This window comes from Mixophyes fleayi, chromosome 6 (genome assembly GCF_038048845.1).
Source record: "Mixophyes fleayi isolate aMixFle1 chromosome 6, aMixFle1.hap1, whole genome shotgun sequence".
Lineage (NCBI taxonomy): Eukaryota > Metazoa > Chordata > Amphibia > Anura > Limnodynastidae > Mixophyes > Mixophyes fleayi.
The window spans coordinates 71,672,937-71,695,834 of NC_134407.1; the positions used below are offsets into that span (position 1 = coordinate 71,672,937).

The window sequence follows — 22,898 nt, forward strand, 5'->3', positions numbered from 1 at the left end:
ACCATCTATATTGCTCTGGTAAGCCTACCACCTGGTGATCCCTGGGTAAAGACTCCTAGTGCCCGTGACAATGCATTATTACACTTTCATGGATCTATTGGTAGAAATATGTAATTTTCAATCTAAACTTCTTCTAGAAGGTGCAGAATGTCTCTTTAAAAGTTGAGGCCAATCTCCGCCACCTCCAAGGATGTGTAAATTAAGTCCTTTTGGAAGGAAGAATATCCTTGGCTCTGCCATCAGTAACCAAGGAAAGTCCGTGTAAAAATACTCTCTCCACTCTTTCAATGTCATGTCCTGCTAAATGTAATCTCATTTTCCAGTTGGGCAAAACACCAGTTGCGCAAGTGTGCATATCCCGCATTCATCATCATCATCAAACCAGGGCCGTAACTCGGGCTGTGCGACAGGGGCGATCGCCCAGGGCGCAACGCTGAAAGGGGGCGCAATTTAGGAATATTTTAGGTTCATTTGGTTAAAATTGAGTGCTAGGGGGGCGGCATTTGTCTTTCTCGCCCCAGGCGCTAGACTTCTAAGTTATGGCTCTGCATCACTTGGACATACAGACAGGACTGACAGACAGGAGACAAAAGGTAGAGAGGACCCTGCCCATGAGAGCTTACATTCTAGAGGGAGGTCAGCGACAGAAGGAGCAGACAGGGATTCTTCTAGGAATGCCCCCATCCTCTCAGCGTTTCTGATCAAATGCTGTCATAATGACGTGCTGAGATATGCAAATACTGAAAAAATTAGCATACTCTCATAAAATAGATGCATGACATTGCAAAAAGTAATTTGTACTGCATGTCTAAAATTTTGCACTTTGGTAAATGACATTCAATGTACTAAGTGTATTCCTACACACTGCTGGAACTACTTGAACAAACTGCAATAGCTAAATTCCCAGTCACAATTATACATTGACATGACTTCCCCAAACTCCACTTTTTGATGCTAATTAATTCATATATTCATTTAACAAAGAATTATTGCTATTCGATACAGGGAAGGAAAGGATGGCCTAATGGCCCCTTGATTACTTCCTATTGCAATTAATCAGCATTTACATTAATTATACTCATTTACATGAATCCTGTACAATGCAGTATGTGCATGTAATTGGCCGAGAACTCGATAGCAATGAAGATATTTAACATCCATATTAAATTGTAATTAGTATTTCTGATTAGGAAATTCCATTCTAAAATCACTGTCTAATTAGCTGCTCTTGGCCTGTTTCAGTCCTGGCAGTTACATAGCTTTATGTGTCTCGTAAATCAGGAGATAACAGGCAACCAAGAACTCCTTACTGTTTCTATCCCATTAAAGGATCAGGCAAGGAGATCAGAGGACAAGGGTTAAGTTATATCGAAATACAAACTTATTTCAAATCTATACAGCTATAATGTAATTAAATGCTGCTCATTTACTTTTTCTACATGTAACTGAAAGTCGGCATCGGGAGCTAGCTGGCACATACTACTGCAGCAGCCCTTCATACATTTACCTTATTCCTCTCCTAAAGCCTTGTGAGTTACTTTTCTGTATGGCTATTTGATTGGGCCAGTGAACAGCCAGAAAAACACATAGGAGTCTATTTAACATTGGTGACTAGTGGACAGCAGTAGGTATCATTTTGTATGTACTGCCATTTGTATTTACCATGTAAGGGCTCATTGGTGAGCTCTGGCTAAACCACCCTTCAAAGCATGCAAAATACCCCCCCACCGACAGCCTTATGCTGCCAGCAAAAGAAGGATGTGACCTCGGTGTGGCTATTGCACATGAGCCTCTAAGGTCATGCATGTGCATAGCGATGGGACCCGGTGATGGATCCCACAACGTCTTCTCCGGCAGCAATGGAGACTTGTGAAAGCAACTTTTCTGGCAGCAATGGAGGCTTGTGTGACACAACGTCTTCTCCGGCAACAAAGACTTGTGGACACTACATCTTTTCCAGAAGTAATGGAGGCTTGTGGACACAACATCTTCTCCGGCACCAAGGGAGACTTGTGGACACAACATCTTCTCTGGCAGCAATGGAGACTTGTGGACACAATGTCTTCTCTGGCAGCAATGGAGACTTGTGGACACAACGTCTTCTCTGGCAGCAATGGAGACTTGTGGACACAACGTCTTCTCTGGCAGCAATGGAGACTTGTGGACACAATGTCTTCTCCGGCAGCAATGGAGACTTGTGGACACAATGTCTTCTCTGGCAGCAATGGAGACTTGTGGACACAACATCTTCTCCGGCACCAAGGGAGACTTGTGGACACAACATCTTCTCTGGCAGCAATGGAGACTTGTGGACACAACGTCTTCTCTGGCAGCAATGGAGACTTGTGGACACAACGTCTTCTCTGGCAGCAATGGAGACTTGTGGACACAATGTCTTCTCCGGCAGCAATGGAGACTTGTGGACACAATGTCTTCTCTGGCAGCAATGGAGACTTTAATATAATAATTAAAGAACAATTCAGGCGCTGTATATATCCTATTCAGGCTAAACAGAAAATAAAATAAATGTAAATACTTATATTCGTATGGTGAGAGGTTGCTTGATGGTTCTCCTCCACTGCTTCTCATGTGTAGTAGGAGGATTTATGAAAAACAGAAAAAACAACACTAATAGTGTGATATTATATGCACCTGTTAGGATTATGATTTATAATAAATAAATATAAATGTAACAATACGCATTATGTATAGTTCTTGTGGACATTCCAAAAGGTGACCCAAAAAATAGACCACTTGTTTCCAGAAATTTCCTTTTTGTAGTCGCAATTAGCAAGAATCTTGTGTCTTTTTTCTCTCTTCTATTTTCCTCTGACACCCCTTGAATCAATTTTCTCATCATGTGGAATGAATGCATTTATAAAGAGAAGAAAATACATCTAGTGTAATCCAGCTTCAAATTCTTTACAAACACTTTAATTCTCCAAAACAATCACATTTTAAAAAAACACCTTCAAACATAAAGCATTGGTTTGTACGGTCATTCCTACCAGAATGGATCTCTGAACAACAGCAGTAGTTAAGTGATGTTTCCAAACAAACGTTCCAGGATTATGAACACACTGTAAAAGTCCTGAGTTCATATGGATGTTTTGCATCGGAAAGGAGGTCCGTATTTAGCAATCATAATGTTCACAGACTTGTACCAAGATCTATCACCAACATGTTTCAACTAAACAGTCTTTCTCAAGGTCAAAAGACTTTCAGTACCTTAACTACCTATTTAAACAAAATCCACCCAATCACAGGTGATTAGGAGCATGGAACATCTGTGATGTTTAACCCATTCATTATTTGGCCAAACTGAAATGAATACAACCACTGAACATTCAATAAATATATAAAACCAATGTTCATAAGTTAATGCAAATATATAAAAAAAAAGATGATAAAACAGATAATTGCTAAAAAAGATAGTGGTAAAAAAGGAAATAAACGAAATTCCATCAAAACATTTGTCCACATAATTAATTTCTCATATACATTTTCCTGCTAATCTCTTATGAAATCTCATTAGTATTTTTATAAATTTATCTTTATTTCAAATTAAACGGATTCTTGATGGTTTAGTTTTCCGATACCGGAAATGTGTAATCACCATTTGGGACACACATGAAACGCATAAAATACAATATACAATACAATATAATATAAATAAAAGCCTATTTTCCAAGGCTAAATAGGGAAAAATAATATTTCTATAAAATTTGTTTATAAATCTGCTCTTAAACTTTCTTTATAAAATCAAAATCCACGTACTGATATAATTACGGCAAATACTACGATAGACCCGAGCCGAAAATAAGTAACTTCCAAGTGGAACACACTTGGAACACATGGGATTTCCTCTTTGCACCAGGTGCAATGGGACACACAGGACTTCTCATTTATGCAGGGTCCTATTGTAGATCAGGCACACTTGGAAAGCATGAAGTTCTCTATCAGTGTGAGGTCCTATAAGGTTTCATTTTTATACATAGCCCTGTGTAGCATATAGAGCTTGTTATTTACACATCAGGGGCCTGATTCATTAAGGATCTTAACTTAAGAAACTTCTTATTTCAGTCTCCTGGACAAAACCATGTTACAATGCAAAGGGTGCAAATTAGTATTCTGTTTTGCACATAAGTTAAATTAAATACTGACTGTTTTTTCATGTAGCACACAAATATCAACTTTAAATTTCAGTGTACAAATAAGCTATCAAGTATTTGTGTGCTACATGAAAAAACAGTCAGTATTTAACTTATGTGCAAAACAGAATACTAATTTGCACCCCTTGCATTGTAACATGGTTTTGTCCAGGAGACTGAAATAAGAAGTTTCTCAAGTTAAGATCCTTAATGAATTAGGCCCCAGGTCCTATTGTTAAAATATATTTAAATTAATTTAAATAAAATTAAATAAAATAGGAACCACCACATGTTCAAAATTATTGGAGCTGTTTCTCCAGTGTACTTATTGAGAAATGAGTATGTGTCCATATAACATTTTTAATGGACATCTGTTTAACACACACACACATTTCAGAAAATTCACACAGTATAAATACATTGATTTGGAATAAAAGGAACGTATGCTCATATAATTAAAATATGTATAGTAGGCATGGACGAGCATGGAGTAGCAAGCATAGTTGCATGCTCTCCAGCCCATATATCCTGCTAATCTCCTGAATGTTGGCCAAAATGATTCTTAGGACCCAGATCTAAATCCCAGCTGACACGGTACAACCGCGACAATATAGCTGTCAGCTTTTGAGGGAGAGAAATACCTGCCGTGCCCGTCGGGGCTTTGCCTGTGTGGAGGGGCGGTGATAGTCAGCGAGTGAGGTCGGGACAGCGGAGAAAATAAAACAAAAAAAAAAACACATTACCTGGTGTCCTGTGTATGGATCAGGCTGTCTTGGTGTGTCTGTCGGGTCAGTGATCGAACGCAGTGTTGGCGTGGGAGCGGATTCCTCCTGCACTACTAGACACTTACAAGCTTCCTCCTGTGAGGGTAGACCCCCCGGCTGGGTTCGCTGAGCTGATTACGTGACCGTCGCTGATCCTTCATGGTGAGCTCCCCTGGGGGTGTGGGTTGCTGCCTGCAGCTGCTGGTCTACTCTTCTCCCGCCGGTTCTTCCCCCGGGCGCCATATTGTTCAGGACTGGGAGAGATTGTGTACCAAGCCTCTGGGTGACCGGAGAAGCCCTATTGTCGCTGACTGCTGAAACTCAAGTGCAGCCAATTCTGTTGAAGATGCTTACAAAACTTCTTGATTTGAGGGCTTTTTGAAATATTGGAAGCTGCTTAATATCATATTATACTGACACGAATACTCTAATGTGGCACAGTTGAAGAGCCCTGATTACAGAATCAAGCTGCAGGCTCTTTTGAATTACTACGGTTCACTATCTTATATGTATGGCTGAGAGCGTGCGTTGTATCCTGCAAAATTCACTGGAAGGTGAATTTATCCTGCTGTGACCTTATTCAAGCCTTTAGTATTAGACAGTACAGTGCGAAGATCCATAACATTTCTGTTTGGGCTAATTTGTTTTCCACATTTCTTTATTTCCTAAATCTATTCCCACATAGCTGATAAGGTCACTTGGGGAATAATTGTGTTCTGTTTTAAAATGGGCAGATAATGAATGGATCATATACCCTTTTTTGATGTTTATAAGATGTTCACCTACATGTGTTTCCAAACATCTTGTGGTTTTCTCCACATAAATTAAACCACATTTGCATTTCTGCAAATATATCACATTCTTTAAATTACACGTGATAAAGTGTTTTACCTTATAGCTCTGTCCATTTACAATAAATTCTTCTATTTTACTACTTTCACTTTTAATAGTCTTACGAACTGAGCACACACTGCACCTATAAAAGCCTTTGTTTCTTATAGGACCTGTATTTTGAAAGTTTGAGGGAAAGAAAGAAAGTTATTGGTAGGTGCACTGAGGCTTCTAATTGATATTAAATAAAATGTAACTTTTATTAAGTATTGATTAAAATAAGCGAAATACAATAAAATATACTAAAAACAAATGCTGTCTGCATGTGTATCCTTCTTAATATGTGGACTTATGTATAGGTAGATTGCTAATATTACCACTAGCTATAATTGTGTATTGCTGGGTATTACTGGGAAAACCTCCCCACATTAAGCAAATTCCACAATAGAATTAGCTAGAGATTGGTCAAAGTATCACTGTGCTGAGACGCTATCTAATTAGCCCATATATTAGAGCTGTAGTATCTCCTAGCAAACCAGAGGATGTATTTCTATTGAAATTCACAGTGAAACCTCCCCACATTAAGCAAATCCCATAATAGGATTAGCTATAGATTTACCAGAGTATCACTATGGTGAAGCACTATCTCATAAGCCCATATATTGGAGCTGTAGTGTCTCCTAGCAAAAACGGGGAGTGTATTGGTATCTACCTAGATAATATCTCCGAACTAAGTCTGGTTATATCGGAGTATTATACAAACTGCCAATCTAAGGTATAGTTTATGCAGTAGCGAGGACGCCGACGCGCGTTTCGCTTAGGTCTGCTTTATCCAAGGCAAACCTGTATTTTGAGCAGAATCTCCTGGTAAAATACTCCTGACTAGTTTATCTCTCAAATTTGCTGCTCTCTTATATATGAAAGAGGGTTTTTGTGGTGGAATATGTGATAGGACATCATCTTTGTGGAGAATGTTTCTTCTTTTATCAAAGAAGCTAATAGAATACCCCTATCTACTCCTATCTCTTGCTTTGATCAAATAATTCTCGCCATAACCTCTAACTATAAAATCATTCTTTATTTCTTTCATCCCAGCTATTAAAATATCCCGCTCTGTGCAGTTTTTTTTGAAACGTAAGAACTGGCTATAAGGAACACCTTCAAGCCAAGTCTCATGGTGCTTACTATTTTTCAGAATATATGAATTGCTGTCTGTCGGTTTCTTCTAGTTCTTTGATTGAATAGTATTATTTTTAACATATAATGCAAGATCCAAAAAATGAACGGATGATTGACTTATGTTAAAAGCAAACACTATATTATAATCATTTTTGTTAAGGTTGTAACAGAAGGAGTCCAACGATGTTCTATCTCCTCTCCAAATGAAAAAAACTTCATCTCTATATCTTAGCCAGGAAACCAGGCTTGCCTCGAGTTCACCTCTTGTTAGTAAGGTCAAAAATTCCCAATATGCCATAAATAAATTTGCATAACTCGGGGTAAACCTGGTACCCATGGCTGTCCCTATTTTTTGGATATAGTATTTTCCTTCGAAATAAAATTATGAAATATGAATATGAAATATGTGTGTGTAAAGCAGATGTCCATTAAAAACAATGATATATGAACAAAACAATGTTGTATAGACAAGTACTCATTTCTCAATAAGTACACTGGAGAAACAGCTCCAATAATTTTGAATATGTGGTGGGTCCTATTTTATTTAATTATATTTAAATTAATTTAAATATATTTTAACGATAGGACCTGATGTGTAAATTACAAGCTCTATATGCTAAGGGCAGCATAGTGGCCAAGTTGTTAGCACTTCTGCCTCACAACGCTGGGGTCATGACTTCAATTCCCGACCATGGCCTTATCTGTGTGTAGTTTGTATGTTCTCCCTGTGTTTGCTTGGGTTTCCTCCGGGTGCTCCGGTTTCCTCCCACACTCCAAAAACATACTGGTAGGTTAATTGGCTGCTATCAAAAATTTACCCTAGTGTCTGTCTGTGTGTGAGTGTGTGTCTATATTAGGGAATTTAGACTGTAAGCTCCAATGGGGCAGGGACTGATGTGAATTGGTTCTCTGTACAGCGCTGCGGAATTAGTGGCGCTATATAAATAAATGATGATGATGATGATATATGCTACACAGCACTTTGTATAAAAATGAAGCCTTATAGGACCTCACACCGATAAGAAACTTCATGCGTTCCAAGTGTGCCTGACCTACAATAGGACCCTGAATAAATGGGAAGTCCTGTGCGTCCCACTGCACCTGGTGCAAAGAGGAAATCCCATGTGTTCCAAGTGTGTTCCACTTGGAAGTTACTTATTTCCGGCTCCGGTCTGTCATAGTATTTGCCAAAATTATATCAGTACGGGGATTTTGACTTTATAAACAAATCTTATAGCGATATTATATTTTCTTATTTAGCCTTGGAAAGTAGGCTTTTATTTATATCATATTTTATGCGTTCCATGTGTGTCCCATATGGTGATTACACATTTCTGGTATCAGACAACAATTCTATAAAGAATCAGTTTAATTTGGAATAAGGATAAATTTATAAAAATACTAATGAGGTTTCTTAAGAGATTAGTAGGAAAATGTATATGAGAAATGAATTTTGTGGACAAATGTTTCGATGGAATTTCATTTATTTCCTTTTTACTAGGGGTGTGCACCGGCCACTTTTAGTGTTTTGTGTTTTGGGTTCTGAATAGCTTTGAGGTTTTGGGTTCTGATTTGTTTTGCCAAAACACCCGATGAAAGGTTTTGGTTCTGATTTAGGGTTTTGGGTTCTGATTTATTTTTAAAAAAAAAGCATAAAAAGTGCAAAAATCCCATTTTATTTTTTTTTCACTCCTACGCTATTATTAACCTCAATAACATTCAATAAGAATCATTTCCACTAATTTCCAGTCTATTCTGAACACCTCACAGCTATCTGGACTGCGTAATGGAGTGGCCCCGGTACCTAATTTGGTACCGGGGCCACAATACCTCCTCCAACTGGTCTGAATTCCACTGCACAGATGGCTGCTCCTACATCCTCTGCAGCATATAGAGGGTGTAGTTCGAGCGCGTCACTACCTCTTGTTTTTGACGATGACAGGTCATTTTCATTAATTTTTGATTTGGCAGCAACAGTCAACGTATTTTAATATCAGATACGCATCTATGTGGACTGCGTAGTGGAGTGGCCCCGGTACCCAATTTGGTACCGGGGCCACAATACCTCCTCCAACTGGTCTGAATTCCACTGCACAAATGGCTGCTCCTACATCCTCCAACTGGTCTGAATTCCACTGCACAGATGGCGGAAACCGGATGCACGTCTAACACCAACATAGCTGTTAAGGCCGCAGTTATTTTTGGGTACAGCAGCAACAGTGAACGTAGTTTGAATTTTAAATAGCAGTACCTAGTATTTTTGGGTACAGCAGCAACAGAGAACGTGGTTTGACTTTTAAATAGCAGTACCTAGTTTTTTTTCGTACAGTAGCAACAGTGAACATAGTTTGACTTTGAAATAGCAGTACCTAGTATTTTTTGGTACAGCAGCAACAGTGAACGTAGTTTGACTTTGAAATAGCGGTACCTAGTATTTTTTGGTACAGCAGCAACAGTGAACGTAGTTTGACTTTTAAATAGCAGTACCTAGTATTTTTTGGTACAGCAGCAACAGAGAACGTAGTTTGACTTTGAAATAGCAGTACCTAGTATTTTTGGGTACAGCAGCAACAGAGAACGTAGTTTGACTTTTAAATAGCAGTACCTAGTATTTTTGGGTACAGCAGCAACAGAGAACGTAGTTTGACTTTTAAATTGCAGTACCTAGTTTTTTTTGGTACAGCAGCAACAGTGAACGTAGTTTGACTTTGAAATAGCAGTACCTAGTATTTTTTGGTACAGCAGCAACAGTGAACGTAGTTTGACTTTTAAATAGCAGTACCTAGTATTTTTGGGTACAGCAGCAACAGAGAACGTAGTTTGACTTTTAAATAGCAGTACCTAGTATTTTTGGGTACAGCAGCAACAGAGAACGTAGTTTGACTTTTAAATAGCAGTACCTAGTTTTTTTTGGTACAGCAGCAACAGTGAACGTAGTTTGACTTTGAAATATCAGTACTTAGTATTTTTTAACTCATTTTTTTAATATATTTTTTCAATTATTTTTGTATAATTTTTGTATAATGTTTTGTAAATTATTTTTGTATAGGTTTTTTATAAATTTTTTTAATTTTTTTTTTATAACTTTTGAATAATTTTGAAATAACAATGCCCTTAGCAGAACAGAGCACAGGACACAGGCAGCACCACTGGACTCAGCAGGACAGAGCACAGGACACAGCACCACTGGATTCAGCAGGACAAAAGCACCACTGGACTCAGCAGGACAGAGCACTGGACAAAGCACAAAGAACCACTAAACTGATCAGGAGCTCCCTAACTACAACCTCCCTCACGAGTGATCACAGCCAGAATGAAGATGGCGCCCGCAAGGTGAGTATTTATGACATCCGAGTCTCGCGAGATCCGACTTGGATGTCATAGCCTCGGTTTGGCTCCGTTTGGCGCCCGAAAGTTCCCGAACAGTGCTCGGATCCGCACTGTTCGGGTGGGCTCGGATTTGCGGAATCCGAGCCCGCTCATCCTTACTTTTTACCACTATTTTTTCTAGCAATATCTTTTTTTATTATCTATTTTTTTATATTTCTATTCATTTATGAACATTGGTTTTATATATTTATTGAATCTTCAGTGTTTGTATTCATTTCAGTTTGGCCAAATAATGAATGGGTTAAACTTTACAGATGTTCCATGCTCCTAATCACCTGTGATTGGGTGGATTTTGTTTAAATAGGTAGTTAAGGTACTGAAAGTCTTTTGGCCTTGAGAAAGACTGTTTAGGCGAAACATGTTGGTGAAAGATCTCGGTTCAAGTCTGTGAACATTATGATTGCTAAATACGGACCTCCTTTCCGGTGCAAAACATCCATATGAACTCAGGACTTTTACAGTGTGTTCATAATCCCGGAATGTTTGTTTGGAAACATCACTTAACTACTGCTGGTGTTCAGAGATCCATTCTGGTAGGAGTGACCGTACAAACCAATTTCTAGTAACAAGTGTGGCACTAGGGGGCAGCACGCGTGAAAGGATTAATAATTACATTATTTTTTTTGCGTCACATTTTGGAATGTCCACAAAACTATACATAAAACTTATTGTTACATTTATATTTATTTATTATAAATCATAACCCTGACAGGTGCATATAATATCACACTATTTTTTTTTTCTTTTAGAGCAATGGAGACTTGTGTACACAACATCTTCTCTGGTGGCAATAGCATAATAATGCCATCTTCAGATGACGTTAGTTTTTTAAGGCTGGCTCTGAAAACAAAGCTTGTTAAATGGGATCAGATCACAGTGCCCATAGATGACTGCAGTGACCAACATAAAATAGGTTAATGCAGGAGAAATCAGAGATTTAACTCCTTAATAAATTAAAAGAAGAGCTGAGATGGTCATTCTCTGGGGAAAAGCGCTTTTTTCCTCCGAATTTTTGGCTCATCACAGCTTAGACCCCCTTAGTATCACTATTGTACTGCTAGAGGCAGCACCAATATATGCTCTGCCCATATCTCATTGCCGGTATAAAGAGGAAGAGGACAGAGGGAAAACGCTATCATCAGCAAGTTATCATGGCGACATCTGCGGGGCCTGCAAACACTTCCATCTTCTGAGAAGGGAGTTGGCTGAGAGAAATTGAGAGTACGCTTATAATCACTGAACAGGTGTACTTGATGTAGGAAAGCACATTATTAATACTGAACTCAATCAAATGTAAGATAGTGGCACATACAATAAAGACAATATTGAGTTAATGACGGAGTGGTCGTAAGCCGATAGTAGGAAGGGCTTTGAAGTGACGTTTCACTCTTTCCTCCATGCATGTCCCGTAATCCTGTAAAACACTGTTTCCCAACTCCAGTCCTCAGGGACCCCTAACAGTGCAGGTTATCCAGGTCACAAGTGAAATAATTAGGACCACCTGTGGATCTTTCAAAATGCATCAGTTAGTAATAAATACACCTGTGCTCCAGCAAAGAATTATGGAAAACATGCACTGTTAGGGGTCCCTGAGGACTGGAGTTGGGAATGACTGCTGTAAAAGGTTACGCAGGTCATTTCTAAGAGGACAATTCCTAGACATAAAATGGGGGCATATAACTATGTATTCAATAGATGTGTAAATCAGAATGCTGTTAGTCTGTGTGTTCTGTGGTTAGCAAATTAGCCCTTTATATATTCTACTCTTTTCCTCCAGTTACCGCACACATAACCCGCACATTGTGATAGTATTTATTCCTATTACTCTTATGTGTCTACATGCTTCAGATGGCTGAAAATTAGCAAGGACAAGGCCCGCCCATGGACAACTGTGAGACCCTGGTGTCCTAAGCATCTCAGAATGGCATATTAGTTGTCACCTCATAGTCTCTGTTTTTAGTTGTCAAGATTTAAAAGGACCTATTTATGAAAATGAGGAAAAAAAAATTCTGCATTAACAGAAAATTAAATTTCAGGGTTAATATGAAATCTCTCAAATTGCTGTGTAAATATACCCTAAGGGTTTTCTCCATCCTCCATTACTTTGTACCCAGCCTTTTTTCATGAGAATAATTTTGTTGCTTATACTGCAAAAGAACCTCAGTCTGCAGCCCTTGCATATAGCTTAAATCTCAGCAATCGGACATGACACATTCTCTCGTGGAGGAATGTATGCATGCAGGAACCGAACAGTGTGTGAGTGCTGGTGTCCAGGTCTGTGTAAGCCACCATCTACCTGTTTCAGACTGTAAGTGGTCTTTTTATGCAGAAAACTACGGTGGGAGACTTGACAAAGGCATACTTGCCAACTTCTTCTAGTTGGTGTCCGGGAGCTGTCGGGGGGAGGTGGGTGTGCGGGGGGCGGGGACTTAATTCTGCTCACTTCACTATGAAGTGGGCAGATGCGGGAGACTGCCATACACTCCCAGGAGTCCGGGAGACCCACCCGGAATCCAGGTGTCTCCCGGACATGCCGGGAGAGTTGGCAAGTATGGATAAAGGGCTGCGTGTAAACATTGAAAGCATATACTCCATTGTGTCCTTTATTTATAGTAGTGCCTAAGGAAGCGATAGGTTGAATATTGTTTCAGTCCATAGAATGGCTGCCTCCACTCCAGTGTAGGCTACAGGTACACTTTAATTATGGCTTAGATGATAAATTTGCTTTCTGTAAAGCGTATAACTTGTATAGCCCTGCGTGTGCATTTAAATCTGAATGTGTATTAATACCACTCAGAATTTCTTGTATGTAGTAATCGTGCATTCATGTGCTGGAATTCTTGTTGCATTTGTTTTTCCAGCAATTTCACTGGGAGTTTCCAGTTGTGGTTTAAAACTCAAAGCAACACTATAGGGCAGTCTCCTTAGTACTCTTAAGTCTTATACATAATACAGATATGAACTGTTCTTGCTGCAATAAACTCTGCTTTGTATACAGGACCCTGGAGTATTTCAGTAATTGCACTATTTATGTACTGCATATATGTCGTTTATTAGCTCATTTCCCCACCGTCTGGATCAACTTTCCGTGTTGCAGCATTGACATCTAGTGGACATTATTTGAAGTGTGGGCCACTTGCCAAACTTACCCACTTGTCCTTGTAATGTAATAATAAGATTCAACAATCCACCTAATGCAGCTAATCTGTTACTGCGAGTCAGTGAGAGCAACAGAGCTTGCAGAACACATCTCAGAAAAACCACAGTCTAAAAGGGGAACATTTAACCGATTATGTTTATATGCTCCAGAACCACTGCATTAGGTGTTTGTTATACATGGATAGTGCAAACAATAAATGTTGCATCATAAAAATGAAATGGCAACAATATGGGAGGCAGACATTTTTGTGGGGCGAGTCAATACTGATGAGACTGTAGCCTATGAATACACTAAGAAGTGATGCTCTAGTAAATTGATGACCGGCATGTTCAACAACATTGGTTGAGCCCACAAAAATTGTGCTGCCTCATCCTTAGTAAATTGGTAGCCTACTTTCCCTAATTTTTAGAGGCGGGTTTCCAAATATTTTCAGAACAAAGAAGAAACTTGCCACAAAAAATATAGTTTTTGTACATAAATTGTTTAACTTACCTACCATAACCGCACAAACATGCAAATACCAGGATCAGTTTAGGCGGATGTTAATTAACTTACTAATATGTATGGATCATGTTAGAAATCTCATGATCCAGAAGCATACTTGCAAAACATATATGCAACATCGCTTCAAGAGGAAGGGAGATTTGATTGGATAAGTGCATAAACAGATCCAATGACCTTATTAGTTTCTCAAGTTTTTTGGAGGCCAGACTCATAATTAATATTATTATCATAGATTTGTAAGGTGCCACAGTGCTCCGCAGCGCAGCACAGTAGGGAAAACAGTACATACCTAAAACAGTGACATACAAGGTAGACAAAATAAATACATACATGAAAACAAAGGTATGGAGGACCCTGTTGATTAGAGAGCTTACATTGTACATGGAAGAGGGCACAGCTGAAACAAGAGGAGCGAGTGTGGAGTAGAGAGGATATTGGGACAATTGTGAGGGCGCATTAGTGTGAATAGTGTTATCCGGGATAAGGTAAGCTCTAATAAGGTTTTTAGAGGGCATCTAAAGGTTTGAAGGCTGTGGGAAAGTCTAATTGAGCATGGTAGGGAATTCCGTAAGTGGGGAACAGCACGGGAGAAGTCTTGTAGGTGGGAGTGACCACCTTCTCTGGGTTACCAGAGAAGAGACAGGTTGCAGGTCAGAGGTAGATCTAAGAGAGCAGGATGGAGAGTATTTTGATATGAGATTTGGGATGTATGAAGGAGTGGTGTTGTTGATGAGGACTTTGTGAGTTAGGGCGGTCATTTAAATTGGATTCTGGAGGACACAGGAGCCAGTGTAGGGATTTAGCCATAACCAAGCTGAACACATTGGTTGTCACTGCCTACAAATGCACCCATATATTAGGAGCCCATACGAGAGATTTCTCAAGCTGCTTTCCATATGAAGTGCAAATCGTGCAAATAGTGCAGCATCTAAACCCACTGATCCACACAGGCAGCAGTGATACATACAGCTTGGAAGTTAACTGACCTGGGGACAATCCTTATACAGTTACAAGAGACACCACTTATAGCGGCGCAAGTGTCGTCATCATCATTTATTTATATAGCGCCACTAATTCCACAGCGCTGTACAGAGAACTCACGCACATCAGTGTAAGTATGTGACATAATCTGCTGTAATTTGCACAGATTCTGGGTTCTATTTATAAATCAAATAGCCCTATGGCCAGCTGGTGTTTTCGATGGCTATGAGGCTTCTGCCTATACATCATGGGGGTACCGCTGGTGTTTATGTTGGCGATTGCTTTACCATGCAAAGCATGTGGAAGCCTATTTATCTAGGATTGGGGTGGTACGAGCACATCTTACTATGGCGATTACAAAACAAAAGCACAGAAAAATGCTTTATTTGAATAAAACATTTATTTCTATGTGTTAAAATACACATATATATATATTTTTATCATTTTTATTAAGAGTGTATTTATTTTTTTGTCCACTAAATGGAACTGAAAGCCTAAGACTGGCCCGGCAATCAAGAAAGTTAGATAACTCTTACTGCTCCGGGCCAGTACTGCAGAGACAGCTGATTATCGCTCAGAAATATTTTAGCAATAAATTGTGGAGACAACTGATTTTCTATTAAGTGGAAATAGAAAATCAGGCTTATCACGGCTGCGAAATTAGTGGCGCTATATAAATAGCTGCTGCTGCTGATGATGATGATTACCACACATTGATAAACAGGCACTTATCTGTTCAACATATATATATATATATATATATATATGGCTATATATATATATATATATATATATATATATATATATATATAGCACCGTAATTAATGTAAATCCCTATAATTAATGTAAAACTGAACAATCCAAATGTAAACCCAGTATTCATTTTATCCCAGCAAACATGAAGTTAATATATTATCCCTGATAATGACAGGTAAATGTTAGGCCCATATAATAAATTAAAATAGCTCAAAATTAATGTTAAACTCTCCAATGGTACATAATCTCACCACTTAATATTAAATTTAACAAATAGTCTAAACAATTAAGACTTGCCTTCCAAGTCCTGTAATATTTATTTGTACAGGATTCACTTCCTGTGCTATAGGTGCAGCTGTTGTAATGACAGGTATAGGGTTAACGTGCTGGGATAGGAGGGATGGGATACAACTTTCTTTCCCACATCACATGGTGCAAGAGAGGTAGGGAGGTTCTCTCCGACTTGGGAGTTTGAAGAAGCAATAGTGACTGTAAAGTGATAGGCTAACTATTAGCCTATCACTGTATGCTTTATTTTTACTTCCAATAGGCAGGGATTGTTGGACACATATGTGAATTACACGCAAGGAGAAGTCTCCACTTTCTGCTTTGCTCCTCCCAGTCCAGGTAGTTTCACATTACAATGTTGTATTAGCTGTGATTGGGAGGATAAGAGCAGAGTGCAGACTCCTCATTGGCGGGAGTGCCCTGTGGTGTGCAGCGACGACTGCTGATTCAAACAACTTTTTCAGCATGATTCAAGTGGAAGGGGGGTTTCTGGGCAACATAGATGGTAGTAATAGGAAATTTAAAGAAAAACAAAATATTTAATTTCCATAGAAACAGCTTTGCTCTTAATAGTTTTGTAAGGTATTAGCTACAGGATCGTCCCACGCTGTCACCTATGTAGTCATGATGACTATTACTGCCTACAGATAGGTAGTTTCATCACCAACCTAGGTATAAATATGATCGTGTAAGATATATTTTAGTTAGAATCTCTGCACAACATATAGGCATGGTGGACTGTCAATCTACATCTATAATGTTTATATTTAATTAGAATCTATACACATTGATAACACAATACGGATGTGTGCATTCACCTGAAATAGTAAACTGCTGCTCTCTCTGATGCTAAAACAGTTAAACGATGGAAATTTGGGGTTGTTTGAGGAGAGGCCTGTGAACTACTGCTGTAAAATACCAGATGGATTATTAAATGAAAAAAAGAAGTGACAGCAGCTGGAGGTTTGGTTTGAATTTGTAGAAGCGAAGGAAAGAATGCAGTATTGTGCTTTTACGTGGCCAGAGAAGACTTTTTTCATTTTGTACAGAATGCAAGCAGAAAAGTGCTGATGATGATATAAAATAGTCTCCATTGGACTAGTTGTTTTGATTAAATATGAAGCGTCTTAGGGATATTTTTACTAAGTTGCGGTTTTGAAAAAGTGGAGATGTTACCTATAGCAACCAATCAGATTCTAGCTGTCATTATGTAGAATGTTCTAAATAAATGATAGCTAGAATCTGATTGGTTGCTATAGGCAACAGCTCCCTAGTGTTGTTTAATAATTGATAGAAAAATTGGAGATATTTTGAAAAACGGGCAAAAGGAGGAAGAGATGTTGAGGGTCAATATAAAAAGGATGAACTTTTCCAACAAAGTACATTAATGTCTAATAAAATCATTGCTTATGTTGGTTACTACAACTTATTATAACAATTCCTGATACTTCTTGATCTATACCACTACTCTTGAATGACCTCCTTTGAATTTTAGTATCATTTCTCTGCGGATGATACTCAGATGTATCTGTACTCTCGCCATCTATCTTAGCCCGCATTACTGACTTTTTACCATCTCATTTTGGATGTCCTCTCGCCAACTCAAACTTACATACATCTAAAATACATTTCCAAAATATGCACATATCTCACAAAAGGCCCTGTAAAAAGTGTAATTCATTCACTCATCATCTCCCGCATTGACTATTGCAATACCATCCTTAGCAGTCATCCCCTAATCAGACTCTCACCTCTACAATCTATTTCGCACGCAGCGGCTAGATAGATTTTTCTTGCAAATCGTTTTTCCACTGCTGGGCTACTCTGTCAGTCTTTACATTGGCTGCCTCTTTATTACCAAATTTAATGTAAAAAACTAACATACAAAACCATCAAGAAAACTGCACCAACATACATCTTTTCACTTGTCTCAACATATCTCCCAACTCGACACCTCTGTTCTGTATAAGATCCACGCCTCTCATCCACTCTCATCACATCCTCCTATTCCTGGTTACAGGACTTTTTTCAGGCTGCACGCACTGTGTGGAATTCACTCCCTTGCACAATAAGACTTTCCTCTAGTCTTCAAACCTTCAAGCATTCTCTGAATACTTATCTCTTCAGGCAAGCTTATAGTATTCCTCAACCACCCTCTCAACCTTGTTAAGCTACTTTATTACTATCATTTACACAGTCCACACAAGACAAAAACTCTCTGATCCCCTGACAACATTGCTGTGTGACTGGACCATATAGACCACTAAGCATGTTTTACATTTGCAATCTGGCTGGACCAGTAAGCCATGAGTAGCACTTAGCCTCATGTATCAGACTCCCATTGTCCTATAGATTGTAAGCTTTCTAGCAGGGTCCTCTTACCATTCCGACTGTTTGTATTACCCAGTATTGTTTTATTATTAATTACTTATTGTGTTTGTTCCCAATTGTAAAGCGCCACGGAATATGCTGGCGCTACATAAATAAATAAATAGATGATGATGATATTTTCAAAAATATAGGAAGAGAGATTAAAAGAGGGAAATAAATTATTGGCTTTTACAAATCTTCTCAATGACGAGAAAATTCATAATAAAGCTAAGACTTTTCTAAATAAAACAGATGACATAAAATATTGTTTAAAATTGTCAAAGAAAAACCTAATAATACTCCTTTCACCCCAGTCTCTATGTTTATTGAGTATTTTGTCAACCTTAACAACAGATATAAACAATAAATATAATAAATAAATATATAATATAATATTTTGTTTACTGATTTTTAGGATTTCTTTTAAAAAGCATGCATGTTTGCTTGTCTTAGATGTCAAAATATACAGCGGTTAATATTTTTAAAATGTGGAGATTGCAAATTCATTATTTTTCTACTTGATTTGCCGACAATGATGAACCGTGAGTTTGGTCCAGAGTGTTAAATGTATTGGATTAGACATTAGAAAGCTGAGGGCGCCGCAATAAAAAGGATAATGAGAGAGAAAATCTCTGAAGTAGGGAGGTTTCCGGTGGTATGTTTAATAGAAGAGATTAATTTATTGAAGCACATTCATGCAAATGAAAGTGAGCTCTCTATAGCAATGTGTAGCTGGATTTAAATTAAATAAAAACCAGGGGGTAAATGTATGAAGCTGAGAGTTTTCCACCGGGATTGAAAAACCAATCAGATTCTAGCTACCATTTATTTAGTACATTCTACAAAATGAAAGCTAGAATCTGATTGGTTGCTATAGGCAACATCTCCACTTTCCAAACCCGCCGGAAAACTCTTGATACATTTACCCCCAGGACAATATTAAATCAAATAACCAAGAATATTGAATCAAAAGCATCACATTTAGAAATATGAGGTAGAGTGGGAGACGGCTTCACTGGTGGATTTAGCCTGGTCATCATGATGTTGATCGAAAGACTTGTCTATGGATTGGGGGATGAGGCATGTGTGGTAATGTCTGTCATAGTCCAGTAGTGGGAAAGAAGTTCTGTACCTAGCAGTACTTTAACATACAAACATAGAATTTGACGACAGATAAGAACCACTTGTCCCATCTAGCCTGCCCATTTTTTACATATGGTAACCTCAACCCTTATTTGGTCCTTTATTCTATGTAAGGATATCCTTATACAGAAAAGGATAAATCCTAGAATTTATTATAGCTATCCTAGAAGATTGTTTTTATTATATGTTTATATGTAGTAAAGTATAAGAACTATTAAGATAGCTGGTTTTTCCGCTTCTTTATTATTACATGTATGGTCTATCTTTTAACATATGGGCATCTCCTGCGCACTCTGCTTTTCTGTATCCTATGTATGTCTATTAGAGGGTTTGCACTTCCTCTATTGAGTTGCTGCATTGGATGCCCAGTGTTTATTTGTTCTATTACCTATAAGTGCCGGAGATTACAGAGTGTATTTGAAGGATATCCTTATGTCTATCCCAAGCATGTTTAAATTGCTCTACTGTATTAGCCTCTACCACCTCTGATAGGAGGCTATTCCACTTATCTACTATCCTTTATGTGAAGTAGTTTTTCCCCACATATCCTCTGAAGCTGCTTCGCTCCAGTGTCAGTGCATGTCCTCATGTTATAATACTTCTCTTTCTACGAACAATGTTTCCTTCCTGTACCTTGTTAAAACTCTTGATATATTTGAAAGTTTCTGTCATATCCCCCTGTTCCCTTCTCTGCTCCAAACTATACATATTAAGATCCTTTAGTCTTTCTGGGTAAGTCTTATGCTGTAGGCCGTGCACCATTTTAGTTGCCCTTCTTTGTACTGTCTCTAATGTATTTATATCCTTCTGGAGATATGGCCTCCAGATTTGGACACAGTATTCTAGATGAGGCCGTACCAATGACCTATACAGGGGCATTATTACTTCTTTCTGCTACTGATTCCTCTCCTTATGCAACCAAACATCTGACTTGCTTTCCTCATTGCTTTATTACATTGCTTATCTGCCTTTAAGTCACTTGAAATAGTGACTCTTAGGGGCATATTCAATTGTCCGCGGGATTGCCGAAAATCCCGCGGACCGCGCATGATTACCAATATTACGGTAATCGTGCGCGGAAAAACCGTTAATACGGGAGCTGCGGGCTGAAATCCAGCGAGAGATTACCGTATTAACGGTAATATTTTTTGAGCGCTCGAACTTTGGGACAATTGAATATGCCCCTTAGATCTCTTTCCTCCTCAGTAATTTCCATTATAGTGCCGTTAATACTATATTTAGCGTTTGTTTGCATTAAACTGTAGTTGCCACTCTCTTGACCATTCCTCTAATCTATCTAGATCAACGATCACTTGTTTTTCCCCTCCTGGTGTGTCTACCCTGTTGCATATCTTTTTGTCATATGCTAAAAGGCATACATTCTGTTCAATACCATTTGCAATGTCACTAATAACAATATTAAAAAGCACTGGTCCAAGTACAGATCCTTGGGGTACTCCACTAGTAACCTTTCCCTCCAGTGAATGCACTCCATCTACTATAACTCTCTGTTTTCTATCCTGCAATCAAGATCATATCCATTCAACCATCTTAGAATCCAATCCAAAGCTTTCAGGTTTATTTAACTGTCTTCTATGTGGGACAGTGTCAAAAGCCTTACTAAACTCCAGATAAGCTACATCAACACCCCCTTCCTTGATCTATTACTTACTTAGTTACCCAGTCAAAAAAGTCAATAAGATTTGTTTGACATGATCTCCCCCCAGTAAATCCATGCTGTTTGGGATTCTGTAAATTACTGGATTATTCTACAACTCTTTCATTTAAGAGTGTTTCCATCAATGTCCCTACTACTGATGTAAGGCTCACTTGTCTGTAGTTGCTTGCCTCTTCCTTGCTTCCACTTTTGTGCAGTGGGACTACATTTGCTCTTTTCCAGTCCTCTGGAATTACTCCTGTAAAAAGTCACTGGTTGAATAATTCCGTTAATGGTGTTACCATTTAAAGGGGCTTCCATGGCGAATTTCAATAATACACAATTACTGATGAGAAGCTTTAAGGGGCATATTCAATTGTCCACGGTTTCCGCAGTGGAAAAACTATTACCGGTATTACGGTAATAGTACGCTGGATTTCAGCTCGCAGCTCCCTTTGTTGCGAGCTGAAATCCAGCGAGAAAAGTACCGTAATACCGGTATTTATGCGCACTATTACCGTAATGACGGTGATAGTGCGCGGGGCGCGTTACTTTTGGCTGTAAATCCAACAATTAAATATGCCCCTAAGGATACTTTGGGGTCTATTTATGACCCTTCGTTTTTTTCACTTGATACTTTTCAATCCTTATCTCCTTGATAAGGATTGAAAAGTAACGGCTATGTATTAAAAAACTTCTCAGGGACAGCAGTGCCGATAGACTGCTGTCCCTGAGAAGTGACTCACCTGATCATCGCAGTCTTTTCTCAAGTTTAAAGGCTGCGGTGATCTTCTCTTTTTTTTTTTTTTTCTTTTTTTTTTCCTTTTTTGTTAGTGCGCATGCACCGACTGAAAAGTTGGTGCATGCGCACTAGCATCCTGGACGGCAAACTGTAGGATGAGTGACAGAGAGGGATCACATGATCCCTCCACACATGCGCTGTCCAGCTCTGCTCTTCAGAACAGAGCTGGACAGCGCGAAAGTTTTCAGATATGTTAATGTACGCCAGCTCCAGATGGCGCCAGCTCCAGATGGCGTACATTAACATGTAGAAAAAGAGAAAATTTTCTCTAGTTAGACTTTAATACATAGCGGTTCTGAGCACTTCCCATAGATTGTTATGGGGAGTGCTCAGAAAAACGATAGCAAATGCAAAGCAGCAGATATCTGAGATATCTGCTGCGATGCTTCAATAATACATAGCAATTTCACAGTAAACACCCGAAAACTGTTGTTTTCGGGTGTTTAACACAGGAAAAATCCTTGATAAATAGACTGCTTTGTATGTTAAGTTACAGAAAATGACACTTTAGCTATAACACTATTCCTAGCTAGAGAAGATTACTGCTTGCAGCTTTGTAATGTACAGGCTTTGTCTGGAATAATAGCTGTATAAAAGACTACAGTATATAAGTGTTATGTCATACACAGTCCTGCCACAGAGAGCACCAATTTATCTAAATTACCTTTTTTTCTACAGTTGATTGTTTGGGACCCAGTTCAGGAAGACGACGTTACCGTGATCACAGTCCGACCCAACTTCCAAGACAGCACACATGTAGGCTTCATCTCCAACTTAAAGAAGTTTCATAGTTATCTGACCTCCGTCCTTTGCTTCACCAACCCAGGAGACGGACCCCGCAGTCCTCCTCAGCTTGTCTGGACTCATGAGGATGGTATATCAATGCTGAATTACTAGAAATACATTTTCATGTAGCTGAGGG

General features: G+C 38.7%; 1 protein-coding gene across 4 annotated transcripts in view; it reads left to right on the plus strand.

Moving 5' to 3' along the window:
• The window catches only part of SDK2 (sidekick cell adhesion molecule 2), a 482,261-nt gene that overhangs the window by 408,532 nt on the left and 50,831 nt on the right, over positions 1–22,898 (plus strand). For all 4 annotated transcript variants that reach the window (XM_075216839.1, XM_075216840.1, XM_075216841.1 and 1 more), the window contains one exon: positions 22,655–22,850. In XM_075216839.1, coding sequence (XP_075072940.1) covers positions 22,655–22,850 — 196 coding nt within the window. The remainder of the gene's footprint in view (positions 1–22,654; positions 22,851–22,898) is intronic.